Source organism: Ranitomeya variabilis, unplaced genomic scaffold (assembly GCF_051348905.1).
Source record: "Ranitomeya variabilis isolate aRanVar5 unplaced genomic scaffold, aRanVar5.hap1 Scaffold_554, whole genome shotgun sequence".
In the NCBI taxonomy this organism is placed as follows: Eukaryota; Metazoa; Chordata; class Amphibia; order Anura; family Dendrobatidae; genus Ranitomeya; species Ranitomeya variabilis.
Genome location: NW_027508189.1, coordinates 100256 through 124756, shown reverse-complemented (window position 1 = coordinate 124756; position 24501 = coordinate 100256). Strand labels below are relative to the sequence as shown.

At 46.0% G+C, this 24501-nt stretch overlaps 1 protein-coding gene across 1 annotated transcript in view; it reads left to right on the top strand.

The window, feature by feature from the left end:
* Positions 1-24501, top strand: part of LOC143791249 (tetraspanin-6-like) — a 65996-nt gene that overhangs the window by 34604 nt on the left and 6891 nt on the right. Inside the window, exon 2 of the mRNA XM_077279217.1 lies at positions 24115-24303. Within this exon, the coding sequence (XP_077135332.1) occupies positions 24115-24303 (189 nt within the window). The remainder of the gene's footprint in view (positions 1-24114; positions 24304-24501) is intronic.

Sequence of the window (24501 nt, the reverse complement as noted above, 5' to 3'; positions counted from 1 at the left end):
ATGAAACACAGTGGACCAACACCAGCAGCTGACATGGCACCCCACACCATCACTGACTGTGGGTACTTGACACTGGACTTCAGGCATTTTGGCATTTCCTTCTCCCCAGTCTTCCTCCAGACTCTGGCACCTTGATTTCCGAATGACATGCAAAATTTGCTTTCATCAGAAAAAAGTACTTGGGACCACTTAGCAACAGTCCAGTGCTGCTTCTCTGTAGCCCAGGTCAGGCGCTTCTGCCGCTGTTTATGGTTCAAAAGTGGCTTTACCTGGGGAATGCGGCACCTGTAGCCCATTTCCTGCACACGCCTGTGCACGGTGGCTCTGGATGTTTCCACACCAGACTCAGTCCACTGCTTCCTCAGGTTCCCCAAGGTCTGGAATCGGTCCTTCTCCACAATCTTCCTCAGGGTCCGGTCACCTCTTCTCGTTGTACAGCGTTTTCTGCCACATTGTTTCCTTCCAACAGACTTACCATTGAGGTGCCTTGATACAGCACTCTGGGAACAGCCTATTTGTTGAGAAATTTCTTTCTGGGTCTTACCCTCTTGCTTGAGGGTGTCAATGATGGCCTTCTTGACATCTGTCAGGTCGCTAGTCTTACCCATGATGGGGGTTTTGAGTAATGAACCAGGCAGGGAGTTTTTAAAAGCCTCAGGTATCTTTTGCATGTGTTTAGAGTTAATTAGTTGATTCAGAAGATTAGGGTAATAGGTCGTTTAGAGAACCTTTTCTTGATATGCTAATTTATTGAGACAAGTTTTTTGGGTTATCAGGAGTTGTAGGCCAAAATCATCAGTATTAAAACAATAAAAGACCTGACAAATTTCAGTTGGTGGATAATGAATCTATAATATTTGAAAGTTTAATTGTAATCATTACATTATGGTAAATAATGAAATTTAACACTATATGCTAATTTTTTGAGAAGGACCTGTACATCGACGACACCCTTATTACTTGGGGCGGCGATGTGTCTGCCATACCGAAATTCATGGAATACATCAATGAGAATGATTATGGGATTAAATTCACCCATAGACATGATAAAAATCAAATTTCATTCTTGGATTTGGAATTAAGTGGGATTGGGGGCGAAATAATAAATAGCAAAATGCACACCAAACCTATTAGTGGGAACACAGTCTTGCATGCCAGAAGCAGTCATCCCACACACAATAAAGTCAATACCAATTGGGGAGTTCACGAGACTTAAGAGAAATTGCAATAAGGATGAGGATAGGATCAAGGAATTTGATATTCTTGAAAACAGATTGATTGAGCGCAAATATCCCCAATGGTGTCTAAATAGAGCTCGAAATATAGTGGACAAAAAAGAAAGAGTTAAGGTACCTTCACACTAAACGACTTTGCAGCGATAACGACAGCGATCCGTGACGTTGCAGCGTCCTGGATAGCGATATCGTTGTGTTTGACACGCAGCAGCGATCTGGATCCCACTGTGATATCGCTGGTCGTTGCTGAAAGTTCAGAACTTTATTTGGTCGTCAGATCGGCGTGTATCGTCGTGTTTGACAGCAAAAGCAACGATGCCAGCGATGTTTTACAGTGGTAACCAGGGTAAATATCGGGTTACTAAGCACAGGGCCGCGCTTAGTAACCCGATATTTACCCTGGTTACCATTGTAAAAGTAAAAAAAAAAACACTACATAGTCACCCTCTGATGTCTGTCACGTCCCCCGGCGTCCGCGCTGCTGCTCAGAGCTTCCTGCACTGAATGTGTCAGTGCCGGCCGGAAAGCAAAGCACAGCGGTGACGTCACCGCTCTGCTGTTAGGGCCGGCGCTTACACAGTGCAGGGAAGCGGACGCCGGGGACGCGAATGTAAGTATGTAGTGTTTTGTTTTTTTACATTTACACTGGTAACCAGGGTAAACATTGGGTTACTAAGCGTGGCCCTGCGCTTAGCAACCCGATGTTTACCCTGGTTACCCGGGGACTTCGGCATCGTTGGTCGCTGGAGAGCTGTCTGTGTGACAGCTCTCCAGCGACCACACAGCGACGCTGCAGCGATCGGCATCGTTGTCGATATCGCTGCAGCGTCGCTTAGTGTGAAGGTACCTTTAATCTATTAAAACAGAATACTAATAACAAAATAAATAGGGAAATAAGAAAAGAAAAAACATTTGTTTGTCTCCAATATAGCCCTCAATTTGGGGACATCAAGTCCATTATTTACAAGTGACTACCCATATTGCAAGAAGATGAGGAGATTTCCAAAATCTTGAGCAAAGGAATCAATGTAGTTGCTCGGAGAGCCCCAACAATTGGCAATATAATCTCGCCTGGTCTATTTTTATCTAAATCAAAATCTCAAACACGGCTAGACATTAAGAGACGTCTCCTTACGAGGGAGGCGTACTGGATTTACAATTTACAAACCAGATTGCGTTTGGGATTGAACAAAAGGAATGAAATTATGTACCACTATTGTTGAAATTTTAGTCAAATTATATTGTTTTAATGTGTGTACATTCATGCACCTGTCTGTTATGTAGTGTCACTAGGACCCGCAATCGTGATCATGTGATTGTGAATGTTACTGTGATAGGTCAATGAACTATATATATACTTCCCTAGCAATGATATGTAGATAGCCATCATGAAGATCGTATAGATTGAAACGCGTCGCTTTCAGCAGGCTTTTGCCGCATGTTCACACCCCCTGTGAGCAGGGATTGTTTTATTACAAATTCTATGGATAAATAAAGGACTCTTTATTGGAAGGAGCTGGAACATTTTCCAAATTTTTTACATTCTATAAAGTAAACTGCGCATGTCACTGCGTCATTAACCCGTCTCTGATTATCAGCCATTCCTATCGAAAAACGGCCTATTTCCTCTCGTGCAGGCACGCTTCATCATTTTTGACGCGTCAGTGCCATATTGGTTGAGGTACATCATATGGTTGGGGAATCTACTGTTCATGTCATACTTGTTTTAGTAAGCGCCAATCATAATCTGTGTGTGGCAACATCCAGCGCATGCACACTCTCATAAACGGGAAACTTCTGATGGGGCGAGCTTCTGACCCTACAGTGCGCTTCTGCACACCCTTACTTACTTATTTTTAACCACATTGCCACTTTCTTAACCCATTCTTTCAAATACTTTGTTTCTCTAGTCACCTTCCACGATAGCAGCATCGGAAGATGTCTCCCCGCCCTAATGGGGGATAGAAAATGCAGAGGTTAAACACCCTCTCTTTCCTGTAACCACCAGTGTTTTTCCTGTCCCCTATGGGGCATGAAGAGGTCCTGCTGTGGTGCTGCCGTGACCGGAATACCCAGTTTCGTTTACCTATAGCCGGGCAGCTGGGGTTTGGGGGCTCCGCTCTCCTCCCTCCAAAAGCTGCTCCTTGTCACCATGCGACTCGGGACCCTCCTTTTCCGCCCCTCCCGCGCCCCCTCCAGAGGTAAAGCAGGGTGGTGATGTGCGGCCCGGGGTCCTCAAGCTCCCCGGCTTCCTCCTCCTTCTTGGCGCGGGCTCTGATACGTGCGCACCGGAATTGACGCTATCCCGAACTTCCGGTTTACTTTCGGTGCGTTCCCGCGTGGAACGCAGGTGCGCCCGGCATCACCGCTGGTTCTACGGAGTCCGCTGCCACATGGAGCGTTCCCGGGTTTAGCCCCCCCCCCCCCCCCCCCCACACACCCCACACACACACACACACACACACACACACACACACACACACACACACACACACACACACACACACACACCACCTGCCGACCTGGGAGAGGAGGAGCACGGAGCAGATGACACTGAGACCTCGATTATTTAATCCTGGTCGGGTGATGCCACCAGGTAAGGCCCACTGTCTGTTTGTGTGATTGTGGACGGACAGACAGACCATGGACGGCGACAAAATCCCCCTCTCTGCTGAGCCCAGCGTCCTCCCTCCTACTGTAAGTAGTGGATGATGGTCCCTTTCCTCTAGATGGCTTAATAGGCTTAGCTCCCTTCTCTCTTTCTTTTAGGGAGACAAGACCCCTGCCCCTAAGAAGGATAAAACGTCCAGCCACAAGTGTGGTGTATGTGCTACCAGGCTTCCTTCCTCATACAAGAAGCTTTACCAATCCTGCACTGACGAGGTGTTACGTGCCGAACAACCCTCCCTGTTTGAAAGTATCAAGTCCCTCATTAAACAGGAGGTCCAGTCCTCGGTATCGGCCCTTTCCCATACCTTATTACCACATCCCCTCCTCCAAAAAAGAGGAAATTAGCATCTGTGGAGTCTTGATTCAGATTCTGGCGAATTACGTACTTCTGACTCAGAGGATATATGGGAGAATGAGGGCTCCACTTCCACCCCCAAGGATGATACTAAACAATATTATTTCTCCTCAGAAGACATACAAGAATTAATTAGTATGGTGAGGGGTACAATGGGGGTTGAGGAAGAGGAGGTGAAACAATCTGTACAGGACGAAATGTTTGGGGGCGTCATACCTAGGAAGCTAAAGAGATTTCCCGTGCATGAAAATGTACAGAGCCTCATTTTTCACGAATGGGACTGTCCAGAGAAGGGGCTTAGTGTTCCCTCTGAATTAAAAAATCACTTGCCGTTAGACGGGGATATTTCCTTTTGGGATACCCCCAAGGTAGATGTATAGGTATCTAGAGTGACAAAAAAGACAGCCATCCCATTCGAGGACTCCTCTCAACTCAGGGGCCCCATGGATCACAAAATCGAAAGCCTGCTAAGGAGATCCTGGGATACCTCCTAAAAACGAACATAGCATCTACTTGTGTGGCTAGATCACTGTTTCGCTGGCTCCGAACCCTGGAGGATCACCTAACCCAGCCCTAGATGATATCTTACACAAGGCTACGGACAAAAAGAAGGCACTTCCTGAACAGAGGAATTCCAAGAAACGTTTTTTTCGTTCCCCCAAAGATCAGACTTCCCAAAGAGAATTCAAAGGGAAAGGCAAAACGGGCCGCTGGAGTTATCCCAAAGGGGGGAAGGGCAGGTATATCCTTGTCCCCCAACACCAGCAAACCCCTGACAAACAGTGACTACTCCCTGTCAGGTGTCGACTCTCGAGCTTCATCAACCAATGGCGGACCATCTCCTCAAGCCAGTGGGTTCTCCGTACCATCTAGGATGGATTAAAACTAGAGTTCGAGAGTCCTCCCCCTCATTACAAAATCTCCATTCCCAGGACGCACTATTATCGGTCTTCAGGATTTACTACGGGCGGAAGTAATTTCACCTGTACCGCAACAAGAAACAGGCAAAGGCCATTATTCTCGCCTCTTCTTAATCAAAAAACCTTCAGGGAAGCACAGGCACATTATCAACCTGAAGCCCCTAAATCGCGTAATCACATACAGGAGATTCAAGATGGAATCGATCAAGTCGGCTATTCCCCTTATTGGCCAGAACTGGGTGATGGCTACAATAGATTTTGAGGGACGCCTATTACCCATGTTCCCATCCATCAAAAGTACTGGAAATTCCTCAGATTTGCAATTTCCCAAGATCATCAAATTAGCCATTATCAATTCAACATTTTCCTGTTTGGCATCCCATCAGTACCTCGAGTGTTCACCAAAATCATGACTGAAGCAGTGATCTTCATTCGACATCAGGGGATTTGTATACCATACCTGGACGACTTCCTCATTGTCGCTCCAGCCGTCTCCCATCTAAACTCCGATGTGACAAGGACACTAGAATTCCTGGAAACCTTGGGTTGGATCCCAAACCTGGAGAAATCAGACCTTCTTCCCTCCACAAAGAAGAAATTCCTAGGGGTCCTGGTCCTGTTAAATTCAGAAGTAAGGAAATCCTTCCTGCCCAGGGAGCGTCAACTCGACCTGGTGCAAAAGATCTCAGAATACAGAGTCCTCAAGGCCCCCCACCCTTCAGCACTCTGTCTATCCTGGGTTCCTTAACATCCTGCATCCAGATGGTATCCTGGGCCCAAGCCCATACAAGAGCTCTTCAGACACATGTACTCTCATCCTGGGACAGACAGCAGAACTTCTTAAACAAACAAGTTCCTCTTGCCAATCACGTCAAGTTATCCCTGGCATGGTGGCGATGCTGCCGGAATCTCCAACAAGGGGTCAGCAGGGACCAGCTTCCCCTAAAGATACTTGCATCAGATGCCAGTCGAAGGGGATGGGGAGCCATGGTGGAAAAGACCCACTTCCAGGGCATATGGTCCCCAGACACCAGAGCCAGTTCATCCAACTTCTGAGAGCTGAAGGTGGTGGATCAGGCACTGAAGGCCGCATCTGCTCTTGTCCACGGTCATCATGTGCGAATATACTCCGACAATATGACCACGGTAGCGTACCTCCGTCACCAGAGGGGCACGAAATTCACAAAATTAAAATTGATGGCTGCAAAAAAAAATTTTCCTGGGCGGGAAAACACCTCCTGTCCATCACTGCAGTCCATCTAAAAGGATCCGTCAATATCCAGGCAGATTTTCTCAGCAGGAAGGATGTACATCTGGGGGAATGGTGCCTAGACCAGGAGGTCTTCCTCTCTCTAGTAATACGATGGGGGATCCCGGATGTGGATTTATTCGCCAACAGCCAGAATGCAAAAGTAGAAACATATTTCTCCCTTAACACCGCGAACAGAGCATGGGGCATAGATACCTTTTCCCACCCCTGGAGGTTCAACTTCTCACCTTTCCACCAATCCCGATCCTGGCAAGGACAATACAAAAAATTCATTCCAATAGGGTCACGATGATTGATTGCCCCCATGTGGCAAGGAAGGAGCTGGTACAGTGCCCAGGAGGGTCCACTACCACTATCTCAGAAGGACGAACTCCTTCGTCAAGGTCCCCTGTTACATCTGAATTTACATAGGTTGAACCTTGAAAGTAACCACTTCATGGAACCAAAATCCCATAAATAACCAATGTAGAAGATGGTAAAATATATTAAAGGGTTAAATTAAACTCATATATTGAGGGTAATCGCACTAACAATAATGAGTCACACACTGAAAAAAATTTACGATCAAAGAAACCCAAAGAAATATGTATAGAAATATATAAATATTTTTATTTTCAATATATTAAATATACCAGGACATTTGGCAAAAGGCCAAGGCAAAGAGATGGATGCAAGACACAAAGTGCACGAAGGAAACGCAGGGGTGCAGTACTGGGGGTACAAGCAAATTACATCAGAGACTATGCTCAAATAAAGATAACAAAAATGAACTTTACCAGCACGACTAATGATAGTCACATACAATATAAACATCATGCGAAGCCCAATCATAAATAGATACCAAGGATGGAAATATTAAGATTATAATGAATAAGGGCGAAGCAGGATATACTTTACCTAAATAAAGCTGGAAAGATTCGTACCGGCAGCGTGCACCCACCCCGACGCGCGTTTCGGCGTGATCGCCTTTCTCAAGGGGTGAAGTAAAGAAGGGAAGTATGGGTATAAGAAGAACCAACCACCAATCACATTACGTGATACATTAACACAGTTTCCTCGTAAGCCAATGGTGAATCGCCACTCATTAGAGTTGATCGCGTCATAAGGCCGCGACTCAATCACATGACTGATCAGGTCACGCGACCAAGTCGCCGCACCTCCGTCAATGACGCGTGTAGCACTACGGCAACCAGGGACGCAGGACGGCGCCGGCGTCACGTGCAAGGCGAGTGGGGATCACCATGCAACCAGAAGACGCCGGAAGCCGACCAAACGGGCCCGGAGCCGCAGTGCGCACGCGTGCTGACGGTTAAAGGTAACGTACAAATATAATACAAAGGGTACAGATATAGAGTATAGATGGCTGCGGATGACAAAGATAAGGAAATCAAGCATACAAGATAAATTAGGCCATGAAGGACATAATATGATGACATAATGAAATAACATATAATGATATTTGTATTGTTAATACGTCCATAAATAGCGATGGTAAAGCTGATGTTAATTATCTTGATTGATGTTGATCTCATCAATCAAGATAATTAACATCAGCGATCAACTCTGAGTGGCGATTCACCATTGGCTTACGAGGAAACTGTGTTAATGTATCACGTAATGTGATTGGTGGTTGGTTCTTCTTATACCCATACTTCCCTTCTTTACTTCACCCCTTGAGAAAGGCGATCACGCCGAAACGCACGTCGGGGTGGGTGCACGCTGCCGGTACGAATCTTTCCAGCTTTATTTAGGTAAAGTATATCCTGCTTCGCCCTTATTCATTATAATCTTAATATTTCCATCCTTGGTATCTATTTATGATGGGCTTCGCATGATGTTTATATTGTATGTGACTATCATTAGTCGTGCTGGTAAAGTTCATTTTTGTTATCTTTATTTGAGCATAGTCTCTGATGTAATTTGCTTGTACCCCCAGTAGTGCACCCCTGCGTTTCCTTCGTGCACTTTGTGTCTTGCATCCATCTCTTTGCCTTGGCCTTTTGCCAAATGTCCTGGTATATTTAATATATTGAAAATAAAAATATTTATATATTTCTATACATATTTCCTTGGGTTTCTTTGATCGTAAATTTTTTTCAGTGTGTGGCTCATAGGTTGAACCTTGCGGCCTGGCTACTGAAGCCAAAATACTAAGAGCAAGGGGTCTGTCTGATGAAGTAATTCAAACACTTCTGAAAAGCAGGAAACCAGTGACTAACGCCATATATGGCAAAGTATGGAAAAAATTCTCATCTTGGTGTTCTCCAGATCCATTCCATCCAAATATTTCACAGATACAAGACTTCCTTCAGAAGGGCCTTGATATGGGACTCAGACCTAGCACCTTTAAAGGTTCAGGTCTCAGCTCTTAGTTCTTTTTTTCGACCAGAACTTAGCTAGTCATCATTGGGTAAAACGCTTCATGACATCAGCCATTAGAATCCGTCCCAGAGTTCATAATCGCACTCCCCCTTGGGATCTTAATTTGGTTCTTAATAGCTTAAACCAAAACCCATTTTAGCCTTTATCAGAAGCTAGTTTAAAGATTCTTACTCTTAAAACTGTCTTTTTAGTGGCAATTACTTCCGCTAGGCGAATAGGAGAACTACAGGCCCTATCTATGCAGGAGCCTTACTTAACTGTAACAACAGATAGTATTATCGTCTGTCTAGACACTACTTTCATGCCTAAAGTAACCTCAGATTTTCACAGAGGTCAGGACATAGTGTTGCCCTCATTCTGACCAAATCCTTCCACCACAAAGGAAGAGTCCTTCCACACCCTTGATGTTCGAAAGGTAGTTCCCCATTACCTCCAACAGACTGAGAGCTGGAGGATGGACCGGAATTTTTTCATTTAACGCACTGGAAGGAACAAGGGCAAGAAGGCGGCTAAAAACACGATCGCTAATTGGATCAAGCAAGCCATATCTCTCGCATACTCATCACAGAACTTATCTCCTCTGTCATCATTAAAGGCCCATTCTACACGTTCGGTATCGACATCATGGGCGGAGAGAGGAGACGCATGTTCGGAGCAAATATGCAGTGCCGCCACCTGGTCTTCAAGTTCACCAGGCATTACAGACTAGATTTTAATAGGGATTTAACATTCGGCAGACGTGTTCTTCAGGCTGTTGTCCCTCCCTAAGAAATTAGATTGTTGATATTACTCGATGCTGCTGTCGTGGAAGGTGACTAGAGAAAATAGAATTAGTCTTACCGGTAATTCGGTTTCTAGGAACCTTCCATGACAGCACTAATTTCCTCCCCTATCTGATATTCTTATTGGATGATTCCTGCACTTGAGTGGTAACTATACATACTACTGTGTCCAGACAAAACACTGGTGGTTGCAGGAAGGGGAGAGTATTTAACCTCTTTGTGTTTCCTGTCCCTCATTAGGGCGGGAACACATCCTCCGATGCTGCTGTCGTGGAAGGCTCCTAGAAACTGAATTACCAGTAAGACTAATTCTATTTTTCATTAGTGGCTATTTGATATTGGTGGGGTATTGTATTAACTCCTACCCTGGAAAACTGGACAGTCCTCTGTATGGGTCACTTCCAGATACCAATGGGAGTTATGTGGCCCTCTCAGACCATCATCTCTCCACAAAGGTGTCCATTAAGGTAGATCGGGTGCAGACAGCCATCTCATCACAATAATCCCCAAGCTGAAGTGTATAAAACGAGAACAATATAGAAATATAAAAAAGGCGGTGTTAATCCCCATTCTTAGTAGACTTTGACTGACCATCAATGACAGAAAATTATTTTCACATATCTAACTGACAGACAAAGCCATCCACACCCTGTCTCCTCCATACATCTGTGACATGGTCTCCCGGTACCTACCTACACGCAAACTGCGATCCTCACAAGATCTCCTTCTCTACTCCCCTCTTATCTCTTCTTCCCACAACCGCATACAAGACTACTCCCGTGCTTCCCCCATACTCTGGAACTCTCTACCCCAACACATCAGACTCTCGCCTACCATAGAAACCTTCAAATAGAACCTGAAGACTCCCCTCTTCTGACAAGCCTGTAGCCTGCAGTGATCCTCAACCTACTGAACCGCCGCACTACCAGATCTACCCTCTCCAAGTGTATCCTCACCCATCCCCTGCAGACTGTGAGCCCTCATGGGCAGGGTCCTCTCTCCTATTGTATCCTCATCCATCCCCTGTAGACTGTGAGGCCTCACGGGCAGGGTCCTCTCTCCTATTGTATCCTCATCCATCCCCTGTAGACTGTGAGCCCTCACAGGCAGGGTCCTCTCTCCTATTGTATCCTCATCCATCCCCTGTAGACTGTGAGCCCTCACAGGCAGGGTCCTCTCTCCTTCTGTACCTGTTAGTGCCTTGTTTTGCTCATGTTTATTGTACTTGTCTATAATTGCCCTTTCCATGTGTAAAGTGTCATGGAATAAATGGCACTATATAAATGTATAATAATAATATTTAATAATAATTAATAATAATAATAATAATCACAAAAACTTTATTTACTAAAAATTACAAGATCTATTAAATTCCTGTCCTCCATATGACCTCAGATCCTCATGGGTAGGTATGTGTAGTGATGTATCTGAAAAAATAAACATACATCACAATTAAAAAGATTATTATTTCTTATTAAATATTCTTAGAATATATCGAACATCCCAAAGGAAATCAAAAGCCCATTTATATTACTAAGGACATGGTACATCATGAAGGAAGAAATGAAAGGATTACACCACTGAAATCTGATTACATTACGGAGTGAACTTTAAAGTCCACATTCAGACCCATTGATTAAAGGGTATTTAACTCACAGATCCATTTCAGTTCCCTACACTTAAGGTACCGTCACACTAAACGATATCGCTAGCGATCCGTGACGTTGCAGCGTCCTCGCTAGCGATATCGTTTAGTTTGACACGCAGCAGCGATCAGGATCCTGCTGTGATGTCGCTGGTCGCTGAATAAAGTTCAGAACTTTATTTGGTCGTCCGATCGCCGTGTATCGTTGTGTTTGACAGCAAAAGCAACGATACCAGCGATATTTTACACTGGTAACCAGGGTAAACATCGGGTTACTAAGCGCAGGGCCGCGCTTAGTAACCCGATGTTTACCCTGGTTACCAGCGTAAAATGTAAAAAAAACAAACAGTACATACTTACATGCGTCCCCCGGCGTCCGCTTCACACACTGACTGAGCGCCGCAAAGTGAAAGTGAAACCACAGCACAGCGGTGACGTCACCGCTGTGCCCTGCTACTGCCGGCGCTCAGTCAGTGCAGGAAGCGGACGCCGGGGGACGCATGTAAGTATGTACTGTTTGTTTTTTTTAAATTTTACTCTGGTAACCAGGGTAAACATCGGGTTACTAAGCGCGGCCCTGCGCTTAGCAACCCGATGTTTACCCTGGTTACCCAGGGACCTCGGCATCGTTGGTCGCTGGAGAGCGGTCTGTGTGACAGCTCTCCAGCGATCAAACAGCGACGCTGCAGCGATCGGCATCGTTGTCGCTATCGCTGCAGCGTCGCTTAGTGTGACGGTACCTTTAAAGGGAACCTGTCTGTAGGATTGTGCACAGTAACCACAGGCAGTGTCGGTGCCGTTATACTGATTACAATGATACCTGGTGATGAAATCCGTCTTGTGGTTGTTTCTTAATCTTTATTTTCAGTTTTGTGTCAATGATATGCTCGTGCCCTAGGGCGGGGTTGGTGTATGTGGCTCTCTGATTAGCTATTCATAATGCAGACTGTTGACAGGTCACTGAGCCCTCACTGCCCCGCCCCCTAGTTTGCATAATGAATTCCATCACATACTGCATAAAAAAAGCCCTTTTGCAGGCGGCTGCCGTGGCCCCTGGCTGCAGCATAATCGCATGGTAACTGAGCACTTAATCCCTTTTTTCAGATTTACTTGAGCGAGGGAAAAGTCATTTTGAAAATGGTGCCCGTCGCTACTGCACAGTAGCAGCTATCTGTTTATACGGAGATCCGATAGCTGCTATTGCGCACGCAGCGCCATCTTACTGGAGAAGAAGAATAAAATGTCCTCAACCAAGTTGGCGCCGCCTGAGCAATAGCAGCTATTGGATCTTCATATAAACAGCTGCTACTGCGCAGGCGCGGCGGGCGCCATTTTCAAAATGACTTTTTTTTTTTTCCCCCAGTAAATCTGAAAAAAGGTAAAGAGTATGTCAGGTATTCATTATGCAAACTAGCGGCGCCGACCTAACACTGTATAGGTTACTGTGCACAATCCTGCTGACAGGTTCCCTTTAAGAAGTAGCGCCCTATCTCCTCCACTGCTGCGGAATTGTAGCAATTATTCTAAATCTTAATTGTTTCTCCGTATGTTTAAACTCCGTAAAGTGTATTGTCAAATCTATCACAGGTTGTCACCAATTCACCATGTTACCTGAACACTGGAGGAGGTAATGACACAATCCCAGTTACATGTCAGGAAGTCCCTTATCACGTATGTTTTGGGGGTACGTGAATTGCAAAAAAAAATTACCTGTAAGCCTGAGGACAATTCACACACGACAAAAATGGAAAGCAGCCAGTACCTACACACGTGGGCCGTATTTAGAGTTTGTGCCCCCCTAGGCCCTTTTAGTGCTGCCTCCCCCATTGGTGAGTATGACCAATGCAGACACTGTCGGCAGTGAATTAGGCTACTTTCACACCAGCGTTTGCAGCAGATATTAAAGACGAAATGTGGAAAAAGTGTTTCTGCATTTAGGACCATGGCACGGGGGAGAGAACCTGGATATATCAGCAGCACCCAGGGTGTAGGATTTGGGGCAATTTTAATGACAAAAATGACTTGTGAATAAAACAGGTGATAAATCTTATAAATGAGTGCTTAGTAGTAGTGTAATAAATGCTGTAAGAACAATGGAGATTCCTCCTGCTTTGTCCCGGCTCCACACCTTCCTGGGAGCAAACATTGCCCATGTGCACACAGGCAGGGCTGCCACTAGGAATTTCAGGGCCCCCTTAAGACTCCACCCAAGCTCCACCCCAGCCCCGCTTCCATCCCTCGAACTGTCCAGTCCCAATGCTCTTGGGAAAACTCCACTTCTCACCAGTCACACATTAACCATTCCCATCACCAGATCACACATATAGCCAGCAGCTTTTGTTTTGGCCAAAAGATTTTTTTTAAGCGGCCACCATGACAAGGTTGACTCATTTGGCCGAGCCCTACTCTACTCTGTACTATTAATCATTTGTTAAACTATCCAATACAATTTAGGTATATTTTTATGTATTTTTCAATTTTTGAAATGACCAATAATAACACATACAAGGGGCAAATACCACCACACCATGAACAGACACCATATTACCACCACATAGAGACCTATAATACCACATACAAGGAACAAAGACCACCACATCATGTCCAGATCACATATTACCACCACAGTGCCCGAATAATACCACATACAAGGAACAAATATCACCACACCATGACCAGACCACATATTACCACCACATGGTGACCAATAATATCACATACAAGGAACAAATATCACCACACCATGGCTTTACAACATATCACCACCACATAGTAACTGAACACTACAATACTGATCATTAATAAAAAAAAAAAAAAATACCAATATCACCATAAGTGCCATTATACACAGGAGATCTGTACTTGGTATGCAGTGTCTGTATACAGGTAATACAGTGATCACCAGTGATATTATACACAGGAGCTCTGTATATAGTGTAAAGGTAATACAGTGATCACTTGTGACATTGTACACAGGACCGCTGTATATAATATACAGTGTATAGTGTCAGTGTACAGGTAACACACTGACTCACCAGAGACGTCTCTAGGTGAAGTTCTTCATCTTTGCTTTTCATCTTCATCCAGCACAGACCGCCATCACTTCTTCCAGCCAGGGCTCATCTCTGCAGAAAATAACACATTTATCTAGAGCTTCGCTTTCAGAACACATTACTTAATTTTTTCCCAAATTCTAAACTACATCAGATGAAGATGAAGAAAAAAAGTGAGTGTCGCTCTGCACAGTAACAGGACCCCCCCCCCCCATTTAAAACCGTATCCTCAAAAAATAAAATAAATACATCACTGCAGTAATAATATCTCTTAATTAGCCCCTATTGTAATAATATCCCCCATCCTGGCCCCCGTGTGTCTCATTCCTGGCTCCAGCCATATGTTCTCCCATCTTGCCCTCATGAGTATCCATTCTGCACCCATGTGATCTCCCCATCCTGCCCCATTTGTCTCCATCGTATCCATCGTGCCCCATGTCTCCATCCTGCCCCATCTGTCTCCATCCTGTCCCAATGTCCTTCCCCATCTGTCTCCATCCTGCCCCATCTGTCTCCATCCTGCCCCATCTGTCTCGGTCCTGCCCCATCTGCCTCCATCCTGTCCCATCTGTCTCCATCCTGTCCCATCTGTCTCCATCCTGTCCCATGATCCTGCCCCATCTGTCTCCATCCTGCCCCATGATCCTGCCCCATCTGTCTCCATCCTGCCCCATCTGTCTCCATCCTGAACCATGATCATGCCCCATCTGTCTCCATCCTGCCCCATGATCCTGCCCCATCTGTCTTGATCCTGCCCCATCTGTCTCCATCATGCACCATAATCCTGCCCCATCTGTCTCCATCATGCACCATAATCCTGCCCCATCTGTCTCCATCCTGCCCCATCTGTCTCCACCCTGCTCCCGTGTCTCCACCCTGCTCCCGTGTCTCCACCCTGCTCCCGTGTCTCCACCCTGCTCCCGTGTCTTCATTCTCCATTGAACCGTGCAGCAGCAGCGCGGGCGGGAGATGTTTACTTACTGCTCTGCGATTGCAACTCCCAGCATTGTGTATCCCAGGGAGACAGGTCTGCGCCTCAGCCCCGGGATGTCACCTTCTGGGCACTGGGCACAACGCAGCACTAAAAGGAGAGTCAGCACCACATCTGAATGCAGAGAGCGGCGCCGGGCTGCTGCCCCCTGCCTTCAGGGACTCACCGCCGCCTGAGGCAAAGTGCTCTGCTTGTCTCATTATAGGTGCGCCCCTGGTCCTCAGTCCTCAGCAGTGCCTGTGCCTCGCCCTCCACAGTGGTGACAGCACAGGATCTGAGACCCCCGCAGCAGCCGGAAGACTGAGGTGGGTGGGCGGGCCGACCTCGGACTAAAAAAAAACCTTGCTCAAGTGCCGCCTCTCGCATCCTGGCGCCCTAGGCATGTGCGTGCCCTCAAGTGCCTAGTGGCAAATACTGCCCTGGGCACCCCTCATTTAATGACAGAAAAACCCATAATGGTCACAGAAATAACTCGAATCTGACAAAAGTAATCATAAATAAAAGAACTATGACATTGACCGAATGAAAGTCAGACATTGCTTTTCAACCATGCTTCCACAGAATTTAAAACTGAAAATAGGCCTGGACAGAAATGATGGGACCCTTAACTTAATATTTTGTTGCACAACCTTTTGAGGCAATCCCTGCAATCAAATGATTCCTGTCACTGTCAATGAGACTTCTACACCTCTTAACAGGTACTTTGGCCGCTCCTCAAGAGCAAAGTGCTCCAGTTGTGTCATGTTTGAAGGTTGCCTTCTCCAGACCACATGTTTCAGCTCTTTCCTAAGATGCTCAATAGGATTTAGGTCAGGGCTCATAGAAGGCCACTTGAGAATAGTCCAATGTTTTCCTCTTAGCCATTCTTGGGTGTCTTTAGCTGTGTATTTTGGGTCATTATCCTGTTGCAAGACCCATGACCTGCGACTGAGACCAAGCTTTCTGACAGTGGGCAGCATATTTCTCTCTAGAATCCGTTAATAGTCTTGATTTTATTGTACCCTGCATAGATTCTAGACACCCTGTGCCAGATGCAGCAAAGCAGCCCCAGAACATAACAGAGCCTCCTCCATGTTTCACAGTAGGGCAGTGTTCTTTTCTTGATATTCTTAATTTTTCCATCTGTGAACATAGAGCTGATGTGCCTTGCCAAAAAGTTCAATTTTTGTCTCATCTGTCCATAAGACATTCTCCCAGAAGCTTTGTTGCTTGTCAACATGTAGTTTGGCAAATTCCTGTCTGGCTTTTTTATGATTTTTTTTTTCAACAATGGTGTCTTCCTTGGTCGTCTCCCGTGAAGTCTACTTCGGCTCATACAACGACGGATGGTGCGATCTGACACTGATGTTCTTTGATCTAGAAGTTCACCTTTAATCTGTTTAGAAGTTTTTCTGGCTCTTTTGTTACCATTCGTATTATCCGTCTCTTTGATTTGCCATCAGTTTTCTTCCTGCGGCCACGTCCAGGGAAGTCGGCTACAGTCCATGAATCTTACATTTCTGAATAATATGTGCAGCTGTAGTCACAGGAACATCACGCTGCTTGGAGATGTCTTATAACTTTTACCTGTAACATGTTTGTCTATAATTTTCTCTCTAATCTCCTGAGACAACTCTTTCCTTCGCTTCCTCTGGCCCATGTTGAGTGTGATACACACCATGCCACCACACAGCACAGTGAGCATCTGTAGCCTTATATACAGGCCCACTCACTGATTCCAGGATTGTAGACCCCTGTGATGATAGTGGACACACCGCGATTTAACTTTGTCACATTATTTTCAGGGTGCCATCATTTCTGTCCAGGCCGATTTCATCAGTATTATTTTTTGTAAATTATGTGGAATCATGGCTGAAAAGCAATGTCTGACTTTTCATTTGTTCATTTTCATAGATCTTTTATTTATTATTACTTTTGTCAGATTCCAGTTATTTCTGGGACCATTGTGGGTTTTCCTGTCATTAAAGGAGGGGCACCAACAATTTTGAACACGTATGTATCTCTGAATATATCAGACGATCTTTAACATTCTTATTCTTCCTATAGAAAAACAATGGCAATGTTTGAAATTCCCCCACATTCAGAAGGCACCCGGCTAGCATTCCATAATGTTTATGAAGCAAAATAAAAAACTGTGGGATTGCACTTTTTTTGCAATTTCACTGCACTTTGAATTGTTTTCCTGTTTTCCAGTACACAATATGTTGAAACCAATGGTGATATGTTCAAAAGTACAACTCGTTACACAAAAAACAAGCCCTCACTTGGCCATATTGAATATTGACCTAAAAATAAAAGATAAAAGTTATAGCTGTGGGAAGAAGGGGAGCAAAAACAAAAGTACCTCCGGTCATGAAGGGGTTAACGTCTGAGATATATTTGCGCATGAGGATGACAGCACCCCCTTATCAGCGGGCACGGGCGAGCTCATTCAGTGCCATAGACTCACCCCTGGGGATATTGGGGCATTTACATTCTCCCTTAGGGTCTCGGTGGCCGGCCTTTCGGCCTTTTCACTTGCTGAACATGTTGGGGGACGGAGTTACTATTTGTTCTAAATCCTAACCCTAGATAAATCTGATTAACTTGTCCTGACCTTTTCAGTTGTTTTACTATCATGAAACCATTCTTTGATCTTAATTGCTCTGAATTTGCAATTGAAAGCATGCACATGGGTACAAGGAGTAAGGGGCAGACCCTTGCTCAGTGCGGCTGTTTCTGAATCGGTGAGCACCTTGTTAGATCCATTGATGATCCCCATGGGTACAAGGAGTAAGGGGCAGACCCTTGCTCAGTGCGGCTGTTTCTGAATCAGTGAGCACCTTGTTAGATCTATTGATGGTCCCCATGGGTGGATGGAGTTAGGGGCAGACGCTTGCTCAGTGCGGCTGTTTCTGAATCGGTGAGCACCTTGTTAGATCCATTGATGATCCCCATGGGTACATGGAGTAAGGGGCAGACCCTTGCTCAGTGCGGCTGTTTCTGAATCAGTGAGCACCTTGTTAGATCTATTGATGGTCCCCATGGGTGGATGGAGTTAGTGGCAGACGCTTGCTCAGTGCGGCTGTTTCTGAATCGGTGAGCACCTTGTTAGATCCATTGATGATCCCCATGGGTACATGGAGTAAAGGGCAGACCCTTGCTCCATGCGGCTATTTCTGAATCAGTGAGCACCTTGTTAGATCTATTGATTCACGTGGGTACATGGAGTAAGGGGCAGACCCTTGCTCAGTGCGGCTGTTTCTGAATCGGTGAGCACCTTGTTAGATCTATTGATGATCCCCATGGGTACATAGAGTTAGGGGCAGACGCTTGCTCAGTGCGGCTGTTTCTGAATCGGTGAGCACCTTGTTAGATCTATTGATGATCCCCATGGGTACACGGAATAAGGGGCAGACCCTTGCTCCATGCGGCTGTTTCTGAATCGGTGAGCACCTTGTTAGATCTATTGATGATCCCCATGGGTACATGGAATAAGGGGCAGACCCTTGCTCCATGCGGCTGTTTCTAAATCGGTGAGCACCTTGTTGGATCTATTGATGATCCCCATGGGTACATGGAGTAAGGGGCAGACCCTTGCTCCATGCGGCTGTTTCTGAATCGGTGAGCACCTTGTTAGATCTATTGATAATCCCCATGGGTACATGGAGTAAGGGGCAGACGCTTGCTCAGTGCGGCTGTTTCTGAATCGGTGAGCACCTTGTTAGATCTATTGATGATCCCCATGGGTACATGGAATAAGGGGCAGACCCTTGCTCCATGCGGCTGTTTCTGAATCGGTGAGCACCTTGTTAGATCTATTGATAATCCCCATGGGTACATGGAGTAAGGGGCAGACCCTTGCTCAGTGCGGCTGTTTCTGAATCGGTGAGCACCTTGTTAGATCTATTGATGATCCCCATGGGTACATGGAATAAGGGGCAGACCCTTGCTCCATGCGGCTGTTTCTGAATCGGTGAGCACCTTGTTAGATCTATTGATAATCCCCATGGGTACATGGAGTAAGGGGCAGACCCTTGCTCAGTGCGGCTGTTTCTGAATCGGTGAGCACCTTGTTAGATCTATTGATGATCCCCATGGGTACATGGAGTAAGGGGCAGACCCTTGCTCAGTGCGGCTGTTTCTGAATCGGTGAGCACCTTGTTAGATCTATTGATGATCCACATGGGTAGATGGAGTAAGGGGCAGACCCTTGCTCCGTGCAGCTGTTTCTGAATCGGTGAGTACCTTGTATTGATGACTAGTTCTGCTCCCGTTTCTTCAGGGTGGCTGGGGTGGGATTTTCTCTTGCCTTTTCTGTTGCCCGTGGTGGCGCCTGCCTCCTCACCTTTTCCGATGACAAAGTCTTTTTGTATTGGAATAAATGGTGCTATAATAGTAATGTCCATGTCTGTAATGAATAGCATCGTTGATAACAGGTATCTCATTATTTGTGTCCATCCTTCTACCCGTCGTATAACTGCTCTTCCGCCAAGTGGGTTTCATGCTTTCCTTCTGCCAGGTGTAAACCTGTCCACTCCAATAATCCTCCATATCAAGTGATACTGTCCGGATATATGTCGCAGGTTAAAGCACTTTCAAGAGTTATATGAGAGGCAGCATCATTGATTCGCTGCTTGAGAAAGGCTCCGTGTGAGCTATAACATCGCCATGCCATGTGGGTCTGGATAAATCCAACTATTCGCTTGGAGAAAATGGAGTGCTGCCTTCCTTTTTTCCTAGAATGAAGTTGGGCACATATTGAGTGAGCTGCTGAGGGCCTGTGCACCCACAATTATAGTGCTGTGCCATTTTTTTCCTATGTCTATCCATATATATCCCAGTATGGTCACTGTCAAGTACGTAATTAATTTTTATTTATTGTACTCCCTTATATAGTGTCATTAATTCCACAGCTTTACTCACATTATCATCTCTGTCCCCATTGGGGCTCACAATTTAAATTCCCTATCAGTTTTTGGAGCGTGGAAGGAAATCGGAGACCCTGGAGTAAACCTACGCAAACACGGGGAGAACATACAAACTAAGGGTACTTTCACACTAGCGTTTTTTGCAATGCGTCGTTTTGGCGAAAAAACGCATCCTGCAAAAGTGCTTGCAGGATGCGTTTTTCCCCATTGACAAACATTAGCGACGCATTTGCGACACATTGACACACGTCGCAACCATCGTGCGACGGTTGCGTCGTGTTGTGACGGACCGTCGGCAGCAAAAAACCTTGGTTGCAACGTTTTTTGCTCGTCGGGAACGTCTTTTCCGACCGCGCATGCGCGGCCGGAACTCCGCCCCCTCCTCCCCGCATCTCACAATGGGGCAGCGGATGTGCTGAAATCTGCATCCGCTGCACCCGTTGTGCAGCGCTAACAACGCTAGCGTCGGTACGTCGGCCTGACGCACTGCGACGGGCCGAGTACGACGCTAGTGTGAAAGTAGCCTTACTCTTTGCAGATGTCCTTGGTTAGGTTTGAACCCTGTACTTCGGCACTGCATAGTAACAGTGCTAGCCACTGAGCCACCATACACTGCTAACCAGTGAGCCACTGTGCTGCCCAATAGCAAAAGAACTACCGTATATACTAGAGTATAAGCCGAGATTTTCAGTCCACTTTTTTGGGCTTAAAGTAACCCTCTCTGCTTATACTCGAGTCATACCCAGGGGTCGGCAGGGGAGGGGGAGCGGGGGGCTGTCTAATCATACTCACCTGCTCCTGGCGCGGTCCCTGGTTCTCCGGGCGCTGACAGCTTCTTCCTGTAGTGAGCGGTCACATGGTACCGCTCATTACAGTAATGAATATGGACGCGGCTTCACTCCCATAGAGGTGGAGCCGCATATTTATTACTGTAATGAGCGGTACCATGTGATCGCTCACTACAGGAAGAAGCTGCCGGCGACGAAGGACCAGGGTCTACACCGTGCCAGGAGCAGGTGAGTATAACGCAGTGCTTGACATTCACTTGCTCCCTGTTCCACCGTCGGCGCCCTCTGCAGTGACGCTCAGGTCAGAGGGTGCGATGATGTGATTAGTGTGCGCCGCCCTCTGCCTGAACGTCAGTGTGGAGGACGGGAAGACAGCGGCGGTCGGCGGTGGAGCACGGAGCAGGAGAATATAGCAAGTGCTGGGGGCCTGAGTGGTGAGTGTGTGATTTTTTTTTTATTTTTTTTTGATCGCAGCAACAGCATATGGGGTAAATATCTGTATGGAGCATCTTATGGGGCCATAATCCGCATTATATGGGGCAATTATCTGTATGGAGCATCTTATGGGGCCATATGCAGCATTATATGGGACAAATATCTGTATGGGGCATCTTATGGGGCCATATGCAGCATTATATGGGACAAATATCTGTATGGGGCCATGTGCAGAATTATATGGGGCAAATATCTGTATGGGGCCATGTGCAGAATTATATGGGGCAAATATCTGTATGGAGCATCTTATGGGGCCATGTGCAGCATTATATGGGACAAATATCTGTGTGGAGCATCTTATGGGGCCATGTGCAGCGTTATATGGGGCAAATATCTATGGAGCATCTTATGGGGCCATGTGCAGCATTATATGGGACAAATATCTGTATGGAGCATCTTATGGGGCCATGTGCAGTGTTATATGGGGCAAATATCTGTATGGAGCATCTTATGGGGCCATGTGCAGCATAAAATATCTGTATGGAGCATCTTATGGGGCCATGTGCAGCATTATATGGGACAAATATCTGTATGGAGCATCTTATGGGGCCATGTGCAGCATTATATGGGACAAATATCTGTATGGAGCATCTTGTGGGGCCATATGCAGCATTATATGGGACAAATATCTGTATGGAGCATCTTATGGGGCCATGTGCAGCATTATATGGGACAAATATCTGTATGGAGCATCTTATGGGGCCATGTGCAGCATTATATGGGACAAATATCTGTATGGAGCATCTTGTGGGGCCATATGCAGCATTATATGGGACAAATATCTGTATGGAGCATCTTATGGGGCCATGTGCAGCGTTATATGGGGCAATTATCTGTATGGGGCCATGTGCAGCATTATATGGGGCAAATATCTGTATGGAGCATCTTGTGGGGTCATAATCAACATTTGTGCTGCACTATATGGGGCATATTTTAATGTGGAGCATCTTATGGAGCCCATCATGAACTGTATGGAGCATCATATGGGGCTCCTGATTCAATATGGATATTCAAAAATGCCTAAAGGGAACCTGTCACCTGAATTTGGCGGGTCCGGTTTTGGGTCATATGGGCGGTGTTTTCGTGTCTTTTATTAACCCCTTTTTGTCCGGCTGGCCGCATGCTGATCGTGAAATTGACTTGCCGTTGATTCGCTTTCCTGCATAGTTAGTGCGCACTAATGGGTTTCGGCTTTGCCCGCAGCTGGGCAAAGCATACTGCGCGTGCGCAAGGCAAGATTGCTTTGCGCACGTGTTAACTATGCAGGAAAGCAAATCAATGGCAAGTCAATTTCGCGATCAGCATGCGGCCAGCGGGACAAAAAGGGGTTAATAAAAGACCTGAAAAACACCGCCCATATGACCCAAAACCGGACCCGCCAAATTCAGGTGACAGGTTCCCTTTAAACTACTGATGTCTCAATTAATATTACTTTTATTGGTACCTATTTTTATTTTTGAAATGTACCAGTAGCTGCTGCATTTTCCACCCTAGGCTTATACTCGAGTCATTAAGTTTTCCTAGTTTTTTTGTGGCAAAATTAGGGGGTCGGCTTATACTCAGGTCGGCTTATACTCGAGTATATACGGTACTTGCTGCCACCACAGATTTACTACATTTTATACATTTAGTCTACAAGGATAGGTAGTGTTTATAAAAAATATACAAAGATTTTATAAAATGGGAACAAAACAATACGGTATATGCAATTTCATAAAATAAAAAGGAATAACGAAAAAGAACTCTTAGAGCTGATGTTGCAGGAATGGCTCTTATCTTTAAGGAGGGAACCGCTTCGGTTAGGAAAATGGACACTCTCACAGAGAACTATCTTTTTCTTCCAGAATAAACAATGACAGAAGTCCAAACTGGTTTTTATTAGGTCAAGGTTATGCCCACAGACCTCCCCTTAAGGGCTTGTTGTGCAATGTGTTAGGTCTCTTAGAAGTTTGAGATCCTGAACTTTCAAGATATCTTTGCCCTTGGAGGTCCTAGGTGGGAGATACTGTCATTGTTTTCTGTCACGATTTGACCTTTCTATAGAGATAAAACACGGCATGAATAGCATTTTCCATCGGAGTGTTAAGTTGGAGGGGTTAAAATGGCCTTACAGTAGTGAGTGAATGTGTTATGTTTGTCCCTTCATTGCAACGCCAATAATGTATATCCCATAAGTATGGGATCAATATTAACCCCAATATTCATCACTGACCACTGACTCAAAAGCCATTGGATGATCAGCTATCGAGAATCTGTCTTCCTGTTGAAGTTGATGGTGAGATGCCCTATTACTGTGCACACCCATAGGAGCTGGTATTTTATGGCTAGTGCACTCGGAGACATTGGTATCCGTTCATAGTGTCTGTGGTCCTCTATAACACAGTGCTGATCTCAGAGGAGCCTTCCCCACCAGAGACCTAGTCTCCCTTTCATTGCTGCAGACAGTCAGTAGCTCCCAGGAATAGCTTCCAGCTCTCTGCCTGTCAGGAATGTGGTGGGGAAGTTGGGAAAGTGAACACCGTTGACTGACAATCCCAATTCAGCAGTCTCTGATCAGTGGTGAAAGTGTGAGATCTCTGTTGGTTGTGGTCGTCCTGACTGTCGCTCTCTATCTGCAGATTACCGGTGTGATCCTACTGACTGTGGGCGTTTGGGGAAAAGTCAGCTTGGATGTCTACTTCTCACTGCTGAATGAAAAAGCCATCAATGTGCCGTACGTCCTGATTGGCACCGGGGCTGTGATCGTCCTGCTGGGGACCTTTGGTTGCTTTGCCACCTGCCGCGCCAGTACCTGGATGCTGAAACTGGTAAGGACATGTGTGGGCACGGCGTGGATAGCAATGGGTGTGGCGTGGATAGCAATGGGCATGAATGGCTGTGGGTGCAGGATAGCTATGGGCGCGGGGCGGGATAGCTATGGGGGCGGGATAACTGGGCGCGGGGCAGGATAGCTATGGGCGCGGGGCGCGAATGGCAGTGGGGGGCGGATAGCAGTGAGCGCGGGG